The sequence below is a fragment of the Dicentrarchus labrax genome, unplaced genomic scaffold, assembly GCF_905237075.1.
Source record: "Dicentrarchus labrax unplaced genomic scaffold, dlabrax2021, whole genome shotgun sequence".
NCBI lineage: Eukaryota > Metazoa > Chordata > Actinopteri > Moronidae > Dicentrarchus > Dicentrarchus labrax.
Genome location: NW_026136704.1, coordinates 24,365,697 through 24,385,311, shown reverse-complemented (window position 1 = coordinate 24,385,311; position 19,615 = coordinate 24,365,697). Strand labels below are relative to the sequence as shown.

Genomic DNA, 19,615 nt, shown 5'->3' with positions numbered 1-19,615 from the left:
TTCTGGAAAGCTTGACAAAATGAGACAAAATCATAAATGTATTCTCTAGCCAGGCACCACAGGTATGTTTGCTATCCATGAAACAGGAAGCTTATACTTGCACTGATATATGCTATCACTGTGCTACAGATGGCTAGCCGAATGGGGTTTCTGCCTGATAGCAGCAGAGGGCTGCATCCCACTTTAGATGTTGCCAGAGCACTGACTAGTTAACCTTTACTGCTCATATGACATGTTAATGTTTTATATTCCCAAACACTTTAATAAACATGTCTGCCTGAATTGATGGAGACTGATTGGACTGATTTCACTTCTTCAAAGCAAACCTGTGCAGCCATTAAAATGCAAAAGATGTTCATGAATAATCATTACTTCACACCTTCTGTCTGTGCACATATCATATGTCACAACACAGAGGTAGAATGAAGGCAGGTTTTGGTTATTTAGTATGCTTCCTGCAGTGGCTGCCATTCACCATATAATTATTCACTCAGTGAATGCAAGGAAATTAAAATTTAACTGCATTTCGATGTGAAATTAAATTATGAATAGCATTTATGTGCACCTCTGGTATCCACCTAGAACACATGCATTGAATCATAAGCTGAACTCTGTACCATGTCCAACCCAGTTCTCCATAATAGCTGTTTTACATAATGAGACTTTTTTGTCATCTTTCTTTCCACTGTGTCAAACTTGAGTACAATTTGTGAAACTAACCTCAGGTGAATTAATTAGTAACCTTTTGAGATGTTGCAATCCTTAACAGAACAGTGGTGAATCCTGTCCCTGGAGATCATCAGAGATACACATGTGAACAGAACGGACCGAAGCTTCAGTGGAAAAACCTGTATTAGAATCGAATGCTACAGACATGGAGGGGTCCAGTGACAAGCTTTTCTGCTGCAGGTGGGTGCGCCACAGGGTTCCCCTGGCCCACAGAGAGGAACTGTACCACATCCTGAGGATGACAGGGCCTCTGGTAAGGACTGGCTCCATTTACATACCCTGCTCTGTGAGGTTGAGGCTGTCATTAATAATAAATTAAATTTGATTTATAAAACAGGAGATTGATGAAAGTGTGTTTTTTGAAATGTCAGGAAAAATTGAGTTTGTGCCTGAGTTATAGAAGCAGAAATCAGTCATATCAGATCAGCGTTTGCAAGACATTTGATTTTGAATAATTTCTGAACAGTGGCTGCAACGTGCCAAAGTGACAACGACCTCGTTTACAAAGATCATGCTAGCTTGTGTTTACTGTAATTTATCATTTATTACCTGTTACCTGGTAGCTGTATCACCATGGTTGATGTTTGTCTTTATGTAGCTGCTGTCTCGAATCCTCAATTACCTGCTTCCATTTGTGGTTACGATGTTCTGTGGGCGTCTGGGAAACGAAGTGATGGCTGGCTATGGATTAGCTTCTGCTGTAAGTGCTCATCTGTATGTTCTACAGACTTGTGGAGGCTAACATGATGAAATGACAGGTGGAGATGTAATTTTATGGGAGAAAATTGAATATTACAACTGTAAACTCACATTCCCATAATAGCTTTTACAATTATCTCAAAAACCTGATGGTTTAATCAATATCTAGTACATTTACTCCTATGAGTCATAGAAATATTGGTTACATCAGAGTCCTCGAGCGTACATTAGACTCATTCAAGTATGTTTCATATTTATTTCAGACCATTAATGTTACCACTGCAGCAACAGGTTGTGGTCTGGGACTGGCATGTGATACTTTGGTATCTCAGGTTTGAAAAACCCTTTTCATTACGCAATTTTACCCTGACCCTCAACTTCACTGACTCCAGATCCCAACTGTAACTGTATTCCTCTCCTTTCTAAAATGATTAACATTTCTTTTGCTGTTGTGCAGACATTTGGTGGTAGGAACCTGCTGCGGGTGGGAGTGATCCTTCAGCGGGGCATCATCATCCTGCTGTTGTTCTGTCTGCCCTGCTGGGGCCTCCTCATTAATGCTCAGGCCATCCTGTTATGCCTGGGCCAGGACCCTGAGGTGACCAGGTAACTAACAGCAGCAAACGTGCATGTAAAACTCAGTGCCTCTGTCCGTGAATGGAATTCAGTAAGAACTTTTCCTCCTGTCGACTTTAACAAACACCACCTCTGCATTTGAATCATTTCTAGTCTCCTCAGAGTCACTGAACAGATTCCACATTAACTGCAAATCTGTATTCCAAGTATTGATCAAATGACCTCTACCAATTCTGTGTAAAGTCTATATTACTATAAGAAAGTACACTCACACTTGCCACTATTCTAGCATTACACTTCTTCAGGGTTGCTAAGTCTATTTACAATAACTTCTTAATATTATTTTTCCTGAAAGGCAAATTTTTCTTGCCATGAATAATTTGTTTGGCAGTCGAAATAAATGAGTTTGAACTTATCACATTAAACTATTATACATACAACTTTGGTTCTGAATACAGCTTCTTGATTTCAGAATAGCCCAGCTGTATATCACATCCTTTCTTCCAGCTGTCCCAGTGAGTTGTGACTTTTCTCTCACCTTTATCTGGAAATGCAACACATTTTCAGTGATGTATGTACGTAGAAACTATTTTCCCATAAACCTTAATGCCACAAGTTTTTAATCTGTATTTGTCTTTTAGGCAATGTTTTTACACCAGCTTCAGGTGACTTATCTGCAGAACCAGGTGCACACAAGTCCTTTACATCAAAACATGTTGTCTTTATTAATGTAATTACATTTCTGTTGGGAAAGGTTTAAGTAGCAGTATTAACATCATCTGGTTTTTGTGTACTCAGGGTATAATACTGCCACAAATGTACACTGCTGCCATGGCAAACATAGCAAATGTGCTAACAAACTACATCTTTCTTTACTGGCTGGATCTGGGTGTTAGGTAGGTATACCCCCAATTCTCAGTATAGCATTTTAAATCTGAATAAAACAATTCTACACACTGATATCAACGTGTCTGTGTGCATGTCTTACAGTGGGTCTGCAGCAGCCAATACTCTGTCTCAGATTTACATCTGTGCTTTTCTGTTTGCTTACATTTGGTGGAAGAGGCTCCATGTAACGACATGGGGAGGTGAGGAATTTCATATTCATGGATTCCCTATGCTTTCATGAATCATTCTGTTCATACATCTTTTTCAGACAACATAAGTAAGTTTCTCTCTCCCCCTGCAGGCTGGTCTATAGAATCACTGCAGGAGTGGGGCTCCTACATGAAACTGGCCATTCCCAGTACATTAATGACTTGTTTCGAGTGGTGGGTTTATGAGTTTGGGGGATTCTTTGCAGGTAATACAAATGTTTTCATAGTCACACTGAGCCCATTTGTATATGATGAGCAGGACATCTCTAGGCTTATTGATTTGATCAAACTAGCATGTGAGACTTTGAGTCACGGCTGTTTTTTTCTTCTTTGTCTCTGCTGATCAGGAATGCTGAGTGAAGATGAGCTGGCAGCCCAACATGCTGTGATAATGGTGGCTTTCATAACCTACATGGTACTAACTAGTTAGAGCTTCACATTATCACATTAAAACTCTTCTCTTTTTTGTTTGTTTGTTCATATTTATTTTATTTGTAACAAAATAAAAGAAAGAACAACATTAAAATGAAATGAACGATAAGCCTGTACACAATCTCAATAAATATATCCTGATAAACAATAAGAAATTAAATCTTACATGTTCAAAAAAGAAGTAAGGGGAAGTATACACTTATTTATTTTCACCCCATCTTTGTGACTTATCAAATAAATAATAAATAAATAATCCCATATATTTGTATATTATATATTCTCTGATCTCAGGTTTAGATTTCTTAAAAAATAAATTTCACAAATTAAAGTTGTGGTTTAGCTTTTGAACACTCTCAGGAGAAGCTCTTTTGTGTATTAGTGTGCATGCTTTGTGATTCCTGAATGTATTTTTTTCATACTTTCTAAAATGATCAATCCATAGTTCCCTCTTGGTATTCAAGCTGCAGCATGTGCCCGTGTGGGAAATGCTCTCGGTGCAGGAGACACTGCCAGGGCGATCCTCACCAGCAAGATGTCACTCGCTCTTGCAGGTCAGTTAGGAACATGTTCTGTTGTTGTAGCCTGTATCAGTGAATGCACATCCAGTGTTGAATTCCTTCAACATTTTCTACTATTTGGAGAGTTCACCCCTCCTCTTTTCCAGGTAGCTTTGCAGTTGTTGAAGGTATTGTGCTTGGATCCACTAAAACAGTGATTGGCTATATCTTCACCTCTGATGAGTGAGTCTCTACAGCTGCACTCACGTTATATAATGCTATAATTATTAGAATACAACTGCTCAAAGACGCCATCTTAATTATCATTTCAGGAAGATCATAGGTCTGGTTTCCCATTTGATGAATGCTTACTGTTTCCTTCAGTTCTTTGATGGTCTTGTGGTGAGTGTACCAGCCTGTCTTGTGTGCAGAGCAAAATCTATTTGCAGTATGATGTAAAAAGGACTTCACGTATGTCAAATAAGAAACTTGTTTTTCTCCATCCTAGTGTGTATGCACGGGCATCTTCTTGGGCACAGGCAAACAGAAGATACCAGCTGTGGCTAATCTCATTGGATACTACTGCATAGGACTCTCACTCAGCGTTACTTTAATGTTTGTCGCAAAACTGAGAATTTTAGGTGACTGCACAAAGTGACCATGTTGTGATACTTTCATGGACGTTTGAGACAAATAAATGGCTGTACAGGAACAGCAGGTTATCATAAGTGAAGCCTACTGTGCCATTGACAGACTAGTTTATCTTTGTTTCTGCAGGCTTTTGGCTGGGACTGCTCATTTGTGTCGTCTTACAGTCCACCTTCTATATCATTGTCATCATCTTCAAGCTCAACTGGAAGAGAATGACAGAGGAGGTATGCTACCCACTAATCTAACAATCAGGATCATGCAGGGCCCCAGCTGTTTACATGTACTGACAGAATTTGTCTTATTTTAACAGCTGAGATAAATCTGGCAAACTTCAATGACTGTTTGTTAAGTGTATGAATAAGGAAAATCGGCATTTAAGTTTTTTTATTGGTTTGTTTGCAGGCTGTAAAACGAGCTCAGAAAAAGACACAGATGACATTATTAGGCACAGCTGACCAGACAGCAAATAATGGGAGTGTAAGTGGTCTGTTATTCTTAACACTAACAACCTAAATTGATTTTCATAGCTTTTTTCACACGGTTATCAATGGACCTTTCTAGTTTGCTTTGTATGCAATGTTTTCTATTGGAAAATTAAGTCAAACATACCAACTTTTCATTTAAGTTTTACCTCACTTGCTCTCCTTATGACTTAAATATAAAATATGATGTTTTTCCGCTTGAAGTCAGTGGACGGCTACACATCTGTGAGCACCGACTGCCATGGTGGGACCACGGAGACACAGAGTGGAAATGTGGTCCAGCAGCTGAAGGGTGGCCCTCTCTCCATCACCCAGCTGATCCTCAGACGGGGCCTCACTATGTTTGCAGCAGTTGCTCTTCTGGTCGTGGGAGCAAGTGTGCACTTCCTCGTGCCCTTGCCACAGACCCTGCCTTCAGAGGCCAACTTTACTTTGGACTGGATCAATAGTACTGATAAAATTTTCTCCACTGTGCTTGTAGAAGTGTCTGGGTAACCTTGAGAGCTCTGATCATAAAATCATTGTTTGTGCTCAATGCCAGAAAAACATTTTTAGACAATTTTAGACTCTTGTGACAGAAAGTGGCAAAACAGAGGCAGGTTTGATTATAAAAATGAAGTAAATTAATGGTTGGAGTAATATTTTGTGTTTAGAGGTTAATTCATTGTTTGATAAATTCCCCACTTGTAATTAAAAAGACAGCATTGGTGTTGTAGAAAGACCAAAGACAAAGTGAACCACTTGAAGACAAGGCAGGGTGCCAATTATTTGTCCTTGTAATACTATATTCATGCATGTCCAATTCACATATTTAACGTCAATGTCTCCATGTAATAAATCTATTATACAATTGCTATCCACTCTACTTTTTTTGAAGTCTCTTTAACTTTAACGCTTTCTTTGAGATTTAAGTTCTATTGATAATATATAACCTTAATATATTGTACTGACACTATCATCACTCTTTGAACTGAGACAGTCTGTTATTATTTCTGACCAATAAGTTGGAGGTTAGACAATTCCAAAATATGTGAAAGGCTCCGAAGGGATAAATGATTACATCGTCTCGAACAATGCCCGTAGTCTGGTTTGACATTCTGTTAATGTATTGTCTTTCGAGTGATGAAAAACCTGATGATGTTCTTCCAGCAGAATTATCTCTTTATTGACCTAGATTGAACTAGAGGTAGTGAATTGTGTTTTACATGTTTAACCAGTGAAGATCAAAACACTTACTGTTTCCAAAGTCCTTCATCCTAGTCTTTGTTGTTATTGCAGGCCTTTTTCTTGTTTTTACAGTCTGCCTTGTTTGAGCTGGCCTTGGCTCAGTTCCAGGGCAGCTGTGACCACAGCGAGATTTCCATCCTCTCGAACATCCTGGAGAGCAACTAAGATAAGCTCATGAGAGAAAAGACTGACACTTCAAGAGAGGGACCTGAATTGGTATCTCATCCTGCGGACATGGAGGGGTTCAGTGACAAGGTTTTCTTCTGCAGGTGGGTGCGCCACAGGGTTCCCCTGGCCCACAGAGAGGAACTGTACCACATCCTGAGGATGACAGGGCCTCTGGTAAGGACCGGCTCTGTTTACATACCCTGCTCTGTCTGAAAGGGACTGTGAGGATTGAGGCTGTCCCCGCTGAAAAGCTGACTTATACAACAGAAGATTGATGACCGTCTTTCTTTGCCAAAGAAAAGGTTAAGATGTCAGGAAAACAGACTTTGGTCTCTGAGACTTAGAAGCAGAAATCAATAGACCTATAACAATGTTTGGCAGGTTTCAAACAGTGGCTGAACGGTGGCTGCAACCTGGCAAAGTCATGACAGTGTGGTAGCTTATTTGCAAAGACATAGGCTGAGTGCTAATTAATTGCAACTTGTGTTTACTGTAATATACAATATATTACCTGTTACCTGGTAGCTGTATCAACTGCCCCATACATTGATGTTTGTCTTTCTGCAGCTGCTGTCTCGAATCCTCAATTACCTGCTTCCATTTGTGGTTACAATGTTCTGTGGGCGTCTGGGAAATAAGGTGATGGCTGGCTATGGATTAGCTTCTGCTGTAAGTGCTCATCTGTATGTTCTACAGACTTGTGGAGGCTAACATGATGAAATGACAGGTGGAAATGTAATTTTATGGGAGAAAATTTAATATTACAACTGTAAACTCACCTTCCCATAATAGCTTTTACAATTCTCTCAAAAACCTGATGGTTTAATCAATATCTAGTACATTTACTCCTATGAGTCATAGAAATATTGGTTACATCAGAGTCCTCGAGCGTAAATCAGACTCATTCAAGTATGTTTCATATTTATTTCAGACCATTAATGTTACCACTGCAGCAACAGGGTATGGTCTGGGACTGGCATGTGATACTTTGGTATCTCAGGTGTGGAAAACCCTTTTGATATAATCATATAATACACTTGAATTTTGTATTGACCCCTACTGTTTATCACTGCCCTCTTTTCTAAATGTTAATTATGTTGTGCAGACATTTGGTGGTAGGAACCTGCTGCGGGTGGGAATGATCCTTCAGCGGGGCATCATCATCCTGCTGTTGTTCTGTCTGCCCTGCTGGGGCCTCCTCATTAATGCTCAGGCCATCCTGTTATGCCTGGGCCAGGACCCTGAGGTGACCAGGTAACTAACAGCAGCAAATGTGCATGTAAAACTCAGTGCCTCTGTCCGTGAATGGAATTCAGTGAGAACTTTTCCTCCTGTCGACTTTAACAAACACCACCTCTGCATTTGAATCATTTCTAGTCTCCTCAGAGTCACTGAACAGATTCAGCATAGAATATGTATTCCAAGTATTGATCAATCAATACCAATTGTATGAAGTTGATATCACAGTTTAATTGTTCTAATCCTGCTTCCACATTCTTGAAAGTAGTCTCAGTTTCGACATACTGTGCCTTAGTTTTAAAATCCAATACAAGCCATGAAAAAAATTAATCTTTAGCTCGCTTCTCACTAACGTTGTTTAGGTTCTGGGCAAGTAGAGTATAGTGGGATTAACAGAGTTAATGTAAACACAGCTGCTTGCTGCTGCTGCTGCATGGTGCATGGTGCATGGTTGACCATAGATAAATGGTCAACCATGCAATGGTTTAATGGTTGTAAAACCAGAACAATGAGCTAAAAAAAAAACAACTAAAAAGGTCTATAGAGCTGCAGAGCTGGGTAACAATTCTTTGTGAGTTCTTCACTATGAGCAAATTCATGTAACTCAGTCATTTGTTTCAATTTTATTAAAAATAATAATTTATTAATACAGCTTAAACTTGATAGTTTCTCATTAAATAGGGCAATTCCATACTTCCGGCTTGTTGGTCTTTAATTTAACTGAATACAGCATCTTGATTTCAGAATAGCCCAGCTGTATATCACAGGCTTCATTCCTGCAGTACCAGTGAGTCGATACTTTTCTCTCACCTTTAAGTGAAAATTCAGCACGTCATCAATTATTATTTTGTGTTTTTTCTGTGCAATTGGCTGTTAAATAAAATTATAAACCCTTTTTAAAACAATCTTTCTCTATAGGCAATGTTTCTACATCATCTTCAGGTGTCTTACCTGCAGAATCAGGTGTGTTGCTGTCCAATTGTCTGTCTTGATCCCATTCTGTAATATCTTCTTTTAGTGTATGCAAATGTTGTAAATCTTATTAAAGCTAATTTAATTACTGATGGGAAAGGTTTAAGTGGCTGTAATAACATTGTGTGGTTTTTGTGTACTCAGGGTATAATACTGCCACAAATGTACACTGCTGCCATGGCAAACATAGCAAATGTGCTAACAAACTACATCTTTCTTTACTGGCTGGATCTGGGTGTTAGGTAGGTTGATTCACAATTCTCAGTATAGCATTTTAAATCTGAATAAAACAATTCTACACACTGATATCAATGTGTCTGTGTGCCTGTCTTACAGTGGTTCTGCAGCAGCCAATACTCTGTCTCAGATTTACATCTGTGCTTTTCTGTTTGCTTACATTTGGTGGAAGAGGCTCCATGTAACAACATGGGGAGGTGAGGGGCAGTTATATTTAGTATATATCTGTGGGGACCTTATGATCTCATGGACCACTTTGTTCATACTTCACATTTTTCTCTCAACATAAGTAAGTTTCTCTCTCCCCCTGCAGGCTGGTCTATAGAATCACTGCAGGAGTGGGGCTCCTACATGAAACTGGCCATTCCCAGTACATTAATGAAGTGCTTTGAGTGGTGGGTTTATGAGTTCGGTGGATTCTTTGCAGGTAATCGAAATATTAGATATCAGTAAGCCATTTATTTTATTATCTAACCATAAACAATTTTTTGAGTCATGACTGTTTCTTCTTTGTCTCTGCTGATCAGGAATGCTGAGTGAAGATGAGCTGGCAGCCCAACATGCTGTGATAATGGTGGCCTTCATAACCTACATGGTACTAACTACACGTCTGAGTGTTACATTCTCACTTTCTCTTATTTGAACTCAGGAGCCAACTCTTTTTCATACTTTTTCTGAAATACTGAATCCATAGTTCCCTCTTGGTATTCAAGCTGCAGCATGTGCACGCGTGGGAAATGCTCTCGGTGCAGGAGACACTGCCAGGGCGATCCTCAGCAGCAAGGTATCCCTTACTCTTGCAGGTCAGTTAGGATTGTTTTCCAATATTGTAGTTTACATGAATTGTGCTTCTGTTTCTCTAGTATTTGAAGAGTTCACAGCTCCTCTTTTCCAGGTAGCTTTGCAGTTGTTGAAGGTACTGTTCTTGGCTCTACTAAAACAGTGATTGGCTTTATCTTCACCTCTGATGAGTGAGTCCAAATATCTCTAATACTCTATGATTGTTGATGTAGTATTGCAACATAGCAAAACTGTCTTAAAAAACTAGATCTAAATTAGAAAACCTTATTTCAGGAAGATCGTAAGTCTGGTCTCGCACTTGATGAATGCTTACTGTTTCCTTCAGTTCTTTGATGGACTTGTGGTGAGTCTTATAGTTTTTCTTGTCAGCACAACAACTACCTTTGCATTTAGCTACAAAAAGCATGTCAAATATAAAATATTGATCTAATCAGAACCAGAACAACCCCAATGGTGACTAATGGAGTAAGAGTGCATAATAATTAAAGATTTGTCTGTTTACATCCTAGTGTGTGTGCACAGGCATCTTCTTGGGCACAGGCAAACAGAAGATACCAGCTGTGGCTAATCTCATTGGATACTACGGCATAGGACTTTCACTGAGTGTTACTTTGATGTTCTTCGCAAAACTGAGAGTTCTAGGTATTTGCATGAATTGACCTTTTTTGTCATTTGAAAAAAGCAGTTTTAAGCAAATCCTGCTGTGCCCTTGACAGACTAATTTGTCTTTTTCTCCACAGGTTTTTGGCTGGGATTGCTCATTTGTGTCATTTTGCAATCTACCTTCTACATCATTGTCATCTTTAAGCTGAACTGGGAACAAATGACAGAGGAGGTATGCTAAGCTTCAGAATGTAGACATTAATTTCTAGAGAAATAAGTGCTGAGCTTTAAAAAGCAATTTGTTACATGTAAGAAAATTAGAAATTGGAAGTAGTTGGTTGTTTCTGCTTGTTTGCAGGCTGTGGACCGAGCACAGAAAAACACTCACATGACATTATTGAGCACAGATGTCCTGTCAGACGCTGCAGATAACAACACTGCTGACCAGACAGCAACTAATGGGAGTGTAAGTGGTTTGTTATTCCTAACACAAGCAATAATTAAATGAACATCCCTTTCATACTCAACCAAAAAGAGTAATGTAATAAATAAAGTGTCTTTCTCCCAAGTCAGTGGATGGCTACATGTCTGTGAGCACTGAGCACCCTGATGGGACCATGGAGACGCAGGTTGGACATGGGGTCCAGCAGCTGAAGGGTGGCCCTCTCTCCACCACCCAGCTGATCCTCAGACGAGGTCTTACTATGTTTGCAGCAGTTGCACTTCTGGTCGTGGGAGTGAGTGTGCACTTCCTCGTGCCCTTGCCCCAGACCCCGCTTTCAGAGGCCAACTTTACTTTGGACTGGATTAACACTACATATACTCCTGATCAAATCTTCCCCCATGCATTGGTCCCAAATGAAGAGTCAGATTGACTTTTACAGTCCAAGATAACCACAATGTTTCTGTTTAATGTATTAAATACAGAGGTTGTCAAACTCTCTTTAGTTTGACTCATTCTCTTTGGCAGCACGACAACACTAGCACGATTCACTAGAAAGTCTTGTGAATGAGTGGTTTGAGAATATTTTGCTTTGACACATCAAATCATTGGATCATTTCACTTTCTGTCTACTTTTTGCTCATCTGCACCTTTGCATTTCTTCAGCATGTCCTGCTTTGACAACCTGTAATGCCATCATCTGCATTTAACTGTGCCCTGGTGGCTAAGGAGTTTCTCCACTGAATACAACAGAATTGTCATGTTCATGTAACCAAGTTAGTGATGAGCAGATTAATAATGATTCCAGCAGCCAGGATGAATAACATGACAGCCAAAGCTAGGCCCCTACGCAGAACCAAAGTCCTGTAAGGGAGCTCCTCTTCCACTGCTGGTCCCTCCTCAGTTTCAGCCAGGTTCATGGTGTCTGTTTGTTCCTGTGAGTTCCCTGAATCATTTGGTTGGGGACCTGGACATACAAGTGCAAATGTGACTGTAATGTTTTCACAAAAAAATAATAAAAAAAATACTACATTGTGACTAGAATAACAAGATTCTATCTGGCATTGTTTTTGGTCAAAAATGAGTTATTCACATTAAACTATTCTTATTAACATTTTGTGTAGGTTTATTTTTAGATGTATGCATTAATAGAGTGTCAATAGTCCTTAGCTTTTGCAGATACTTAAAATGTGCTACATACATCATTTAGCATTATCAATGTACCACTTACAGTATAGTCTAGACTGGCTCCTGAGGAAGAGTGTCCCATGCTGAAGATGCTTTTAGAGGTATAAAATGCTTTAGTAGCTGCACAATCTCTTACTTGTGTTTGTGGAGCTCCCACACACTCCCGCTCTGATTTGAGCCTGGAAGAAAAACAATGTTTAATGTTTATTCATAAAGAAGTAGCCTTAGGCTTTCTAGAATGGGAAGATTTAACTCTGAATACCAACCTCGACTGTCACTTTCTTCCAGTTCAGTCTTACCAGGTAGAAAATCAGAAATGAGGACTGCAGAGCCACGCAGGTAAACAAGCCTGTCCACAGACCTGAGGGAAATAGAGAGTTTTACATCTTGCTTTAAAAATAGCGAGCAGATGTTGATGCTGTGGTGAAACTCTATCTTAAAAAAGACACTACTAGTTAGGTAACAATGTGTCAAAACAGCTGAAGGCTAAAAAACAATCTCTGCTGTAAATCTTACCCTTTATTCCTAATTTGGCTGCAAACATCAGTGGCACTCCAATAGGAAAACCAACACCATAAAATCCCAAAATGTTGCAAACAGCCCCAATTCTCTGTTTACCTGCTCCTCTTATAATGCCTCCGGAGGCAGCCTAGTCACACAAACATAATAAAGATGTGGTTAAACTTGACAAGAAACGCACACGGTATTGTTTTGCAAATGCAATAATACATGGGTATGTCACGAGATCCTAATTGGACAGAATGACAGAGGTACTTACTGATACTGCATCTAGGAGGACAAATGGAGCATAAAAAGATATAACGTCAGCAACCCTTTCCCTAATTTGTCTGAAAGAAGAGTGACTCAAAATGTTTAGTTTGACATGAGAAATGACAATAACATTTTTAGATTTTTGCACTGTGACATATTATATTATCCTAGCATTGTTGACCAAAGAGGAATCAGTAAATTGCCATTAACCACAGTGATGCTACTGAGTGCGACTGTCAGGAGCCTTGACCTCAAGTTAATATGTAAAGGAATATGGGTTCGCAAAGTTCAGTTTATTGTGTAAGCAATAACTAAAATAATGGTGAAAGGTCATTTAAAAGACCTGTTAGCTCTCTCAGACTTGACACTGACTCTGTATGTGTTAACATTCAATGACAAGTAGCAGTGACCATGTAGCAAATTGGCAGGGTCAAACTTAGTTTAAGCGTCAAGTTAAGTGCAAGGGACTGGCAGGGGCTGGGGGCAAACTGGAGTTTAAACAGCCTCATGTATGAAGGTTGCCTTCCTCCGGTTACTTGTAGCTCCAGGGCAGTGCAGATGCCTGTCAGAGGGAGGCCATCTGAATGCCTCTTGTTGGACATGGGGCTTTAGAATGGCTGCCCTCTGGCAGGTGTCAGTGCTAACATAACACACACTGGGAAAAGACACCTTTGTAAAATAACTTATTTTATAAAGGTAATAAATACAATTGTTGTTACAAACACATACGTTAAGGATAACCACACTGATTCTACTCAGCGTAACTGAGCACAACTGTGAGGAGCGTTAAGTTAAAGAATATGGGTCGCAAAGTTCACCGTTTACTGTGTAGGTAATAACTGACATGATGGTGAGGTCACGTGAGACATATTATCTCTCTCACACTTGACATTGACTCTGTATGTGTTAACACACCCTGGGAAAACACTGTGTTATTTTAAGGTAATAAATACAAATGTGGTTACAAAAACATATGTTACACACATACTCACTCATCATATGTAAAGACATAAGAGATATGGTCCTTCAGGCCCCCGATGAAAACCGACAAACATAGAGAGACTGACACTGTGATAAAGAGTAACAGACTTAATTATCTATCAGTTGTAGCATTCAGAAGGTGATGAATTGATTCCTTTTCTGTAAATGCAATATATTCACACAAAGGACAATCACAGTCCCCTATTATCGGCCAGTGAGTAGCTCTGCTGGAGCAGCTTGGGAACTTAATGCTTAAGTGGATGATAAAGGAGGTGAAAGTATGAAATTAGATTTATATGATAATAATTCTGGTCTTATCGTCTTCAATATGTGTCATGTTAATAAGAGTTGAACATATAGCACAGAAATAGTATTTAAGAGCATACTGACCTGCACAGAACATGGTCAGTTTCGCAGACAGCTTGGCCTGCTCTGTGTCTCCAGCTCCCAAGGCATTTCCAACTCTGACATTGCCTGCTATACTGAAACCCAAAGGGAACTAATAAAAAATACACTACATTAACATGGTGCTACACCACATGAATAAATAGTTGAATTATTTCACACAATAACTACTTGATTTGTATTCAGTATTTGGTAGATAAAATATTATTTCATATAAGGGAAATTACCATGTATGCAACATTTGCCAGTTCGTATACAACTGATTGAGCTCCAAGCTCCACCTCACTTATTAGACCTGTAAATAACAACAAACAGCTGTTAGACTTTAGATGAGCTTTAGTTCACACAAAAGCTTTAAAACCACAAAGAGGATACTAAAGCAACATTACCTGCCAGAAAACTTCCAATCTCATACGTCCACCACTCAACACACAACATGATCATGCTGGGGATGGCCAAGTGGATGTATGAGCGCCAGTCCCGCAGGCACTCTTTAGACCATCCTGTGCAATTAAATAATTAATCAATAAATCATTCAATTACTCAGTCACTTCATCAATCAGTCTACATGTCCATCTACAACACAAAATTAGTTTTACTTCAAAGAATGTAATGCGTGTAGAATTTACATCTAGCGGTGAGGTTGCAGATTGCAACTAACTGAATACTGCTCGCATCAGTATTTGACGACCTGAGAATGAGAACGGGCTGTGAAACACGTGAAAATGTCCTATCTGCAGCCAGTGCTTGGTTTGTTTGTTCTGGGTTACTGTAGAAACTATAACTAGTAGAAATATTATATTCCATTTCTGACAATAGATGTTCAGGCTGATGATTTGATTTAAAATCTACTACATATTCTTGGATTTCTTAAATGGGAAAGCAAAGAAGAGACCGAAACCTGTGGTCAGATAATTGTTTAGTTCAGACTTCAGTTTAGTGACACGAGCTGGTGAAGACTTCCATCTGCATAAATGCCCTCAGGATATCCAATATGGAAAACATCTTATACTGTTGTTGAGAATTCTATTTGTTTTCCAAAGCTCAGATATTTGCTTTACTCTTTTAAACTTTCCTCTATCAGATAAAGTAAAGTATTTTTATACATTAAAATGGAGGAAGAGGTGCAGTTATTGCTCTTTCTGACAACATATTGTACACACAGCCTTAAATGAATAATGGTCTGTTTCCGATGATGGGTGGTTATTGTTTTCTTGAAACACCTTTAAGACAGTCTACAAAATGTTTTGTTTTCCAGTCAGATAGCTTAATACAAGAGTATTAGAAATGACAAAATAGTCTGGAATCACTACATACTTATGCATTTATTAATATAAAACTTTGTTCAATCACTTCAAAAACTCAGAGTCTTGACTCCGGAGCAACAACTTTATGGAACCACAACCCTACCACTCAGAGTTTTCTTTATCGCTGTAGTACCTCATTAACACACGCTGAAGGAAACAACTGATTATATGCCAGGTCACTCTACTCCAATGCAAAAGTTGTACTCACCTCCCCAGGTGTTCTTATGAAGACCTTTCCAAATGATATAAGCATAGAGAACGGCAGCCATGGAGAACTGGGAAAGGGTGTTGGCAACAGCAGAACCTCTGTAAAGAGTATTTTGTTGCTTGATGTTGGTTATTTGAATTAACCAATGATGATGTTACTGAAAGACTGATGTGCAGTTCAACGAGCAATACTCACGCTACTCCTAGTTTTAATGGGTAAAGAAAGATGTAGTTGATAAGAGCGTTAAGAATATTGACCACAAAGCCTGTGATTACCTGTGGCCATATGATGCCCTGAAAGAGACGTGGCACATGTTATTCTTATTGGACACTGGTGAAGTGAGAACCCAAAAATGACTGCAGTAGATCCTTGAAAAGCTAGTTTGGGCCTGAAAAGGCAGCAGAATCTACCGTACAGAGTTTAGCCTCAGCACCTGGACAAGAAATGTGTTTTGCGCACTTACTGATTTTACAAAATCAACAAACACAAAATAAAATAAAAAAGTTGAATCAAATGGAGGCTTATGGTTTCATAAACATTTATTTTAAGGTCAAGAAGTCCTGACCTGATTGCCATCTGAATTGAGACAATACACACTGTATTCACATCAACATGCAGCCTGGAGCAAAATAAAAACAGGGATGACTAAAAGAATGTTCCTGTTTGATCCACTTTTGTGGATAAAATGAAGCAAATTGTAGGCTATGTGACATCTCTTACATACAACCAAGCCTTATTTCAGCTCTTCAAGGGGTAACTTCATGTTGCATAATAATGGCCTTACCTGGTTTTGCAGATATCTTGTTTGTAATGAATACATGAATGCAGCCTAGACAGAGCAAGAAAAAAATAAAGAGTTATCTCTAATTTGTATATATGTGGACTCAGACACCAATATATCATTTTTATTAGAACCGCCTATCACTCAGAGAACCCCACACAGGTGTGCTGGTGTTATTTTTTTGTTGTTATTACTGTTACTGGTTCAAACCAACACTTTGGTTGATGTATGACCAGTGGTACTCTTGACCCCTTAGCCTCTGACAATCGGTCTCTTGTTAAGAATCACGGTGAGATTTTTGACAGCTTCCTTAAAGTTTCTAAAAAGATTAGTTCAGTTGTCAAGACTACTGGTTAAAATGATTTTTGTGTAACAAGTAAATTCCTCACAGAAAACACTGAGAGGAGTCTGACATACTCACAGGAAGTGCTGGCATAAAGATCTTCACATACAACTGAGACAACCTAGAGAGAGGTTTCCAATCAATATCAACAAGAAATATTCCCTGAAATAAACTCTTTTTAACAATAAATAAATAAAAAAATAAAACAAACTAAAGCAGGAGAAGAGAAGTGAATTTTGACACAACTGACCTGGCCACCTCTGGATCCTGTTTGACAGCCAACAGAATGGACTCAGTGTTAATGAGGATCGCCCAGCAGGGGAAACACGCCAGACTCAAAATGAGGATCGCCCGCTGCAGAATGACCCCAGCTCTCAGGTAGTTACGGCCCCCAAAGATCTGACACCAGAGAGAATTGTCTTAGTCTTTTTATTATTACTAGACCTTTGTCAGCACTTGACGAAAAGTACAGCCTGAGGCTCATACCTGAGAAATCAGAGTATCACAAGCTGCAGACAAACCAGATCCAATAGATATGCCTGTCACATTAATAACCTGTGGATATAACACAAGCATTAGTGGGTAATGTTCTGTGGCTCTGTTGGTTTAACTTTCACTGTAAGAACATTACTATATTGTACTTACTGCTATGGCCAAAGCCACTCCGGCCAGCTCTGTCTTCCCCAGATGGCCACAGAAAATGGTACTAACTAAACTCACAGAAAAAACCATGAGCTGGGAAATAATCTGATGACAGAAAAAAAATAATGAACAAAAAAGTAGCTGGGACAACAAAAATATATTGATTAGTTTATTAGTAACTGGTACTGATGTGGGCTTCTTGTTCTACTTCAACATGAGTGGTACTAGCTTCCAGTGGTGGAAGCTCGTTCACTAAAGTACTCAAAGGTGAAAATGTGTTGCTTTTACTTTAAATTATTTCAATAATTTTAATTTGTGTAATAAGTTTGTGATGTAATTTCTTACTCTTTTCTGATTTTTTACAAACAAATGAATCAGTTGATGGAGATAGTAATCAGTAGATTAATCTGTAATTAAAATAATTACTGTCCAATCCAAAATAACTAAAAAGCTCCACAACAGTGAGTAATAATAATACTTTTTATTTTTTTAATACTTTAAGTTTTTGTTTTTTTATTATACTTTCACTTTCACTTCAAGTAACATTTTGAATGTTTTATCTCCTTTTTACAGAGTGTTTTTTTTTACAGTTTGGTGCTGTAGTACTTTAAAGGATCTGAATACTTCTTCCACCACTGCTAGTTTCATCAACAGCAGCCCATATCCACACAGAAAACAAATGTAAATCGAACTTGGTTTTATTTAGATTATAGATCAGTGACAGTTAATTTAAACACATCCTACTTACCACTGGTCCGGCCAGTTTAGACAACTCTTTTACTTCTGCCTTAAAACCAACAGGGACCAACATGCGGATCCGTTTTATTACAAAACATTCACTCCATGTAGAAACAGGTGAACTCTGTGTGCTGCTCTCCATGATTCAGCCGCTAACTGTTGCTCTGTTCACCGCTGTAAGTTGCTGTAAGTTGCTGTGTGTTGCTGTGTGTTACTGTCAGGGCCACAGTCCAGATCTCGGTCAAAGCTGTTGTAAATGTGAATGATCAGCATATGACCCACATGGAGTTACTTCCTGTGAGTCTGCTGGTGGGTTAAAAGTCCAGGAGCTGGTGTGAGCCTGTGATGTTGTCTAGTTCTGCATTTGCCAACAGATGGAGCTATTTCCCAATAACACACGCACACTGATCACAGTAGCTCTTTAGAAAATGTCAAGTGTCACTGTGGATTTGAAGGTCTTTATGACATAACGCATTACAAATGAATGAACATGAATTATTAAGCACTTGGGACTGAAGAGGTGGTTTGGGCTCCACTTGAACCTGCAATGTTTCCCTAAATGTCCTTAATGTCTCTATAAAATTACTCTTAATTATTCATTAGACATGCCAAAGCCTAAACAATCTTTGTTCAGTTCAATTGTATAAGGGAAAACATAATGAAATTACCAGACACCTGTAATAAATAATTCTTTATGCCCTTTGTTAATGATTTACAAGGTTAATAATGAGTCATTGGTGTTATTAGACCCAATACAAACAAGGCCCATTAAATTAGCCCTTAATAAGTACCTTAAATCGTAACGTAAAATATCTTTTCTTTCATCTTGCTTTAAGCATGAATAGTATAACCTTAAATTGAGAAATAAACTGACTCTGTGATTTGTTTTATTTCGTTATTTAAGTAGTCAAAAAATTAAAGGTTTCCTTAGCCAGTCTCAAAAGTTATAATCCAATGGATATAATACTCTTGTGCCATTAAAATAACATTATCTAATTTAAGGAAGGTTAAGCAGATATGTAAATGTGGAACAGAATCATTTTTAAATCTTTAAAGGTTATTTGTAATGATTATGGTTTTTAGAGCTTTCCTAATAGGACAAGTTCAAGTCAGAATCTGTAAACACCAACTTATTGTTTATTGTTAATGTAAATTAAGGAAAAAAGGTAACTGCTTTCACACAGGTGTAACACCAATGACTAACAATGTAAGTGCACCATGATGTCACGTTCTGGTTAGACTCAGTTGTCATTTATTCTGGCCACCAGGGCAGGACAACAATCACAGAGATCTCTTTTGTAATGGGCTCTAAGAGAAAAGAAAATGCTCAATTTGTTTGTCACATTGAACAGTCTCAGCATCGGTTGATGTTGTCCTGAAGGAAAAGACATCGGATCAG

At 38.7% G+C, this 19,615-nt stretch overlaps 2 protein-coding genes across 14 annotated transcripts; one reads left to right on the top strand and one right to left on the bottom strand.

Annotated features, from left to right (window-relative positions):
- The first annotated feature begins 776 nt into the window (after window positions 1–776).
- On the top strand, window positions 777–11,378 carry slc47a4 (solute carrier family 47 member 4). Of its 12 annotated transcripts, none has more exons than XM_051397402.1 (17): window positions 777–982; window positions 7,126–7,227; window positions 7,490–7,558; window positions 7,664–7,812; window positions 8,542–8,584; window positions 8,716–8,760; window positions 8,914–9,011; window positions 9,106–9,203; window positions 9,320–9,433; window positions 9,534–9,601; window positions 9,701–9,809; window positions 9,902–9,977; window positions 10,081–10,150; window positions 10,317–10,449; window positions 10,548–10,642; window positions 10,769–10,876; window positions 10,980–11,378. In XM_051397402.1, exons 1-17 carry the CDS (start codon window positions 875–877, stop codon window positions 11,283–11,285), a joined length of 1,791 nt encoding a protein of 596 aa, XP_051253362.1. In that variant the 5' UTR covers window positions 777–874; the 3' UTR covers window positions 11,286–11,378. The 12 variants fall into 12 exon arrangements, with proteins under 12 accessions (XP_051253362.1, XP_051253363.1, XP_051253361.1 ...); XM_051397403.1 differs by lacking the exon at window positions 7,126–7,227 and adding an exon at window positions 1,328–1,429; XM_051397401.1 differs by lacking the exons at window positions 7,126–7,227; window positions 7,490–7,558 and adding exons at window positions 1,328–1,429; window positions 1,692–1,760.
- slc47a3 (solute carrier family 47 member 3) lies at window positions 11,287–18,522 on the bottom strand. Of its 2 annotated transcripts, none has more exons than XM_051397408.1 (17): window positions 18,227–18,522; window positions 17,482–17,583; window positions 17,323–17,391; window positions 17,087–17,235; window positions 16,915–16,957; window positions 16,497–16,541; window positions 15,908–16,005; window positions 15,713–15,810; window positions 14,587–14,700; window positions 14,425–14,492; window positions 14,183–14,291; window positions 13,804–13,879; window positions 12,819–12,888; window positions 12,557–12,689; window positions 12,307–12,401; window positions 12,177–12,219; window positions 11,287–11,819 (listed from the first exon to the last, which is right to left on the bottom strand). In XM_051397408.1, exons 1-17 carry the CDS (start codon window positions 18,356–18,358, stop codon window positions 11,617–11,619), a joined length of 1,647 nt encoding a protein of 548 aa, XP_051253368.1. In that variant the 5' UTR covers window positions 18,359–18,522; the 3' UTR covers window positions 11,287–11,616. The 2 variants fall into 2 exon arrangements, 1 of the variants encoding a protein (XP_051253368.1); XR_007884380.1 differs by having other exon boundaries at window positions 11,676–11,819; window positions 12,084–12,219.
- Between the last annotated feature and the right edge of the window lie 1,093 nt (window positions 18,523–19,615).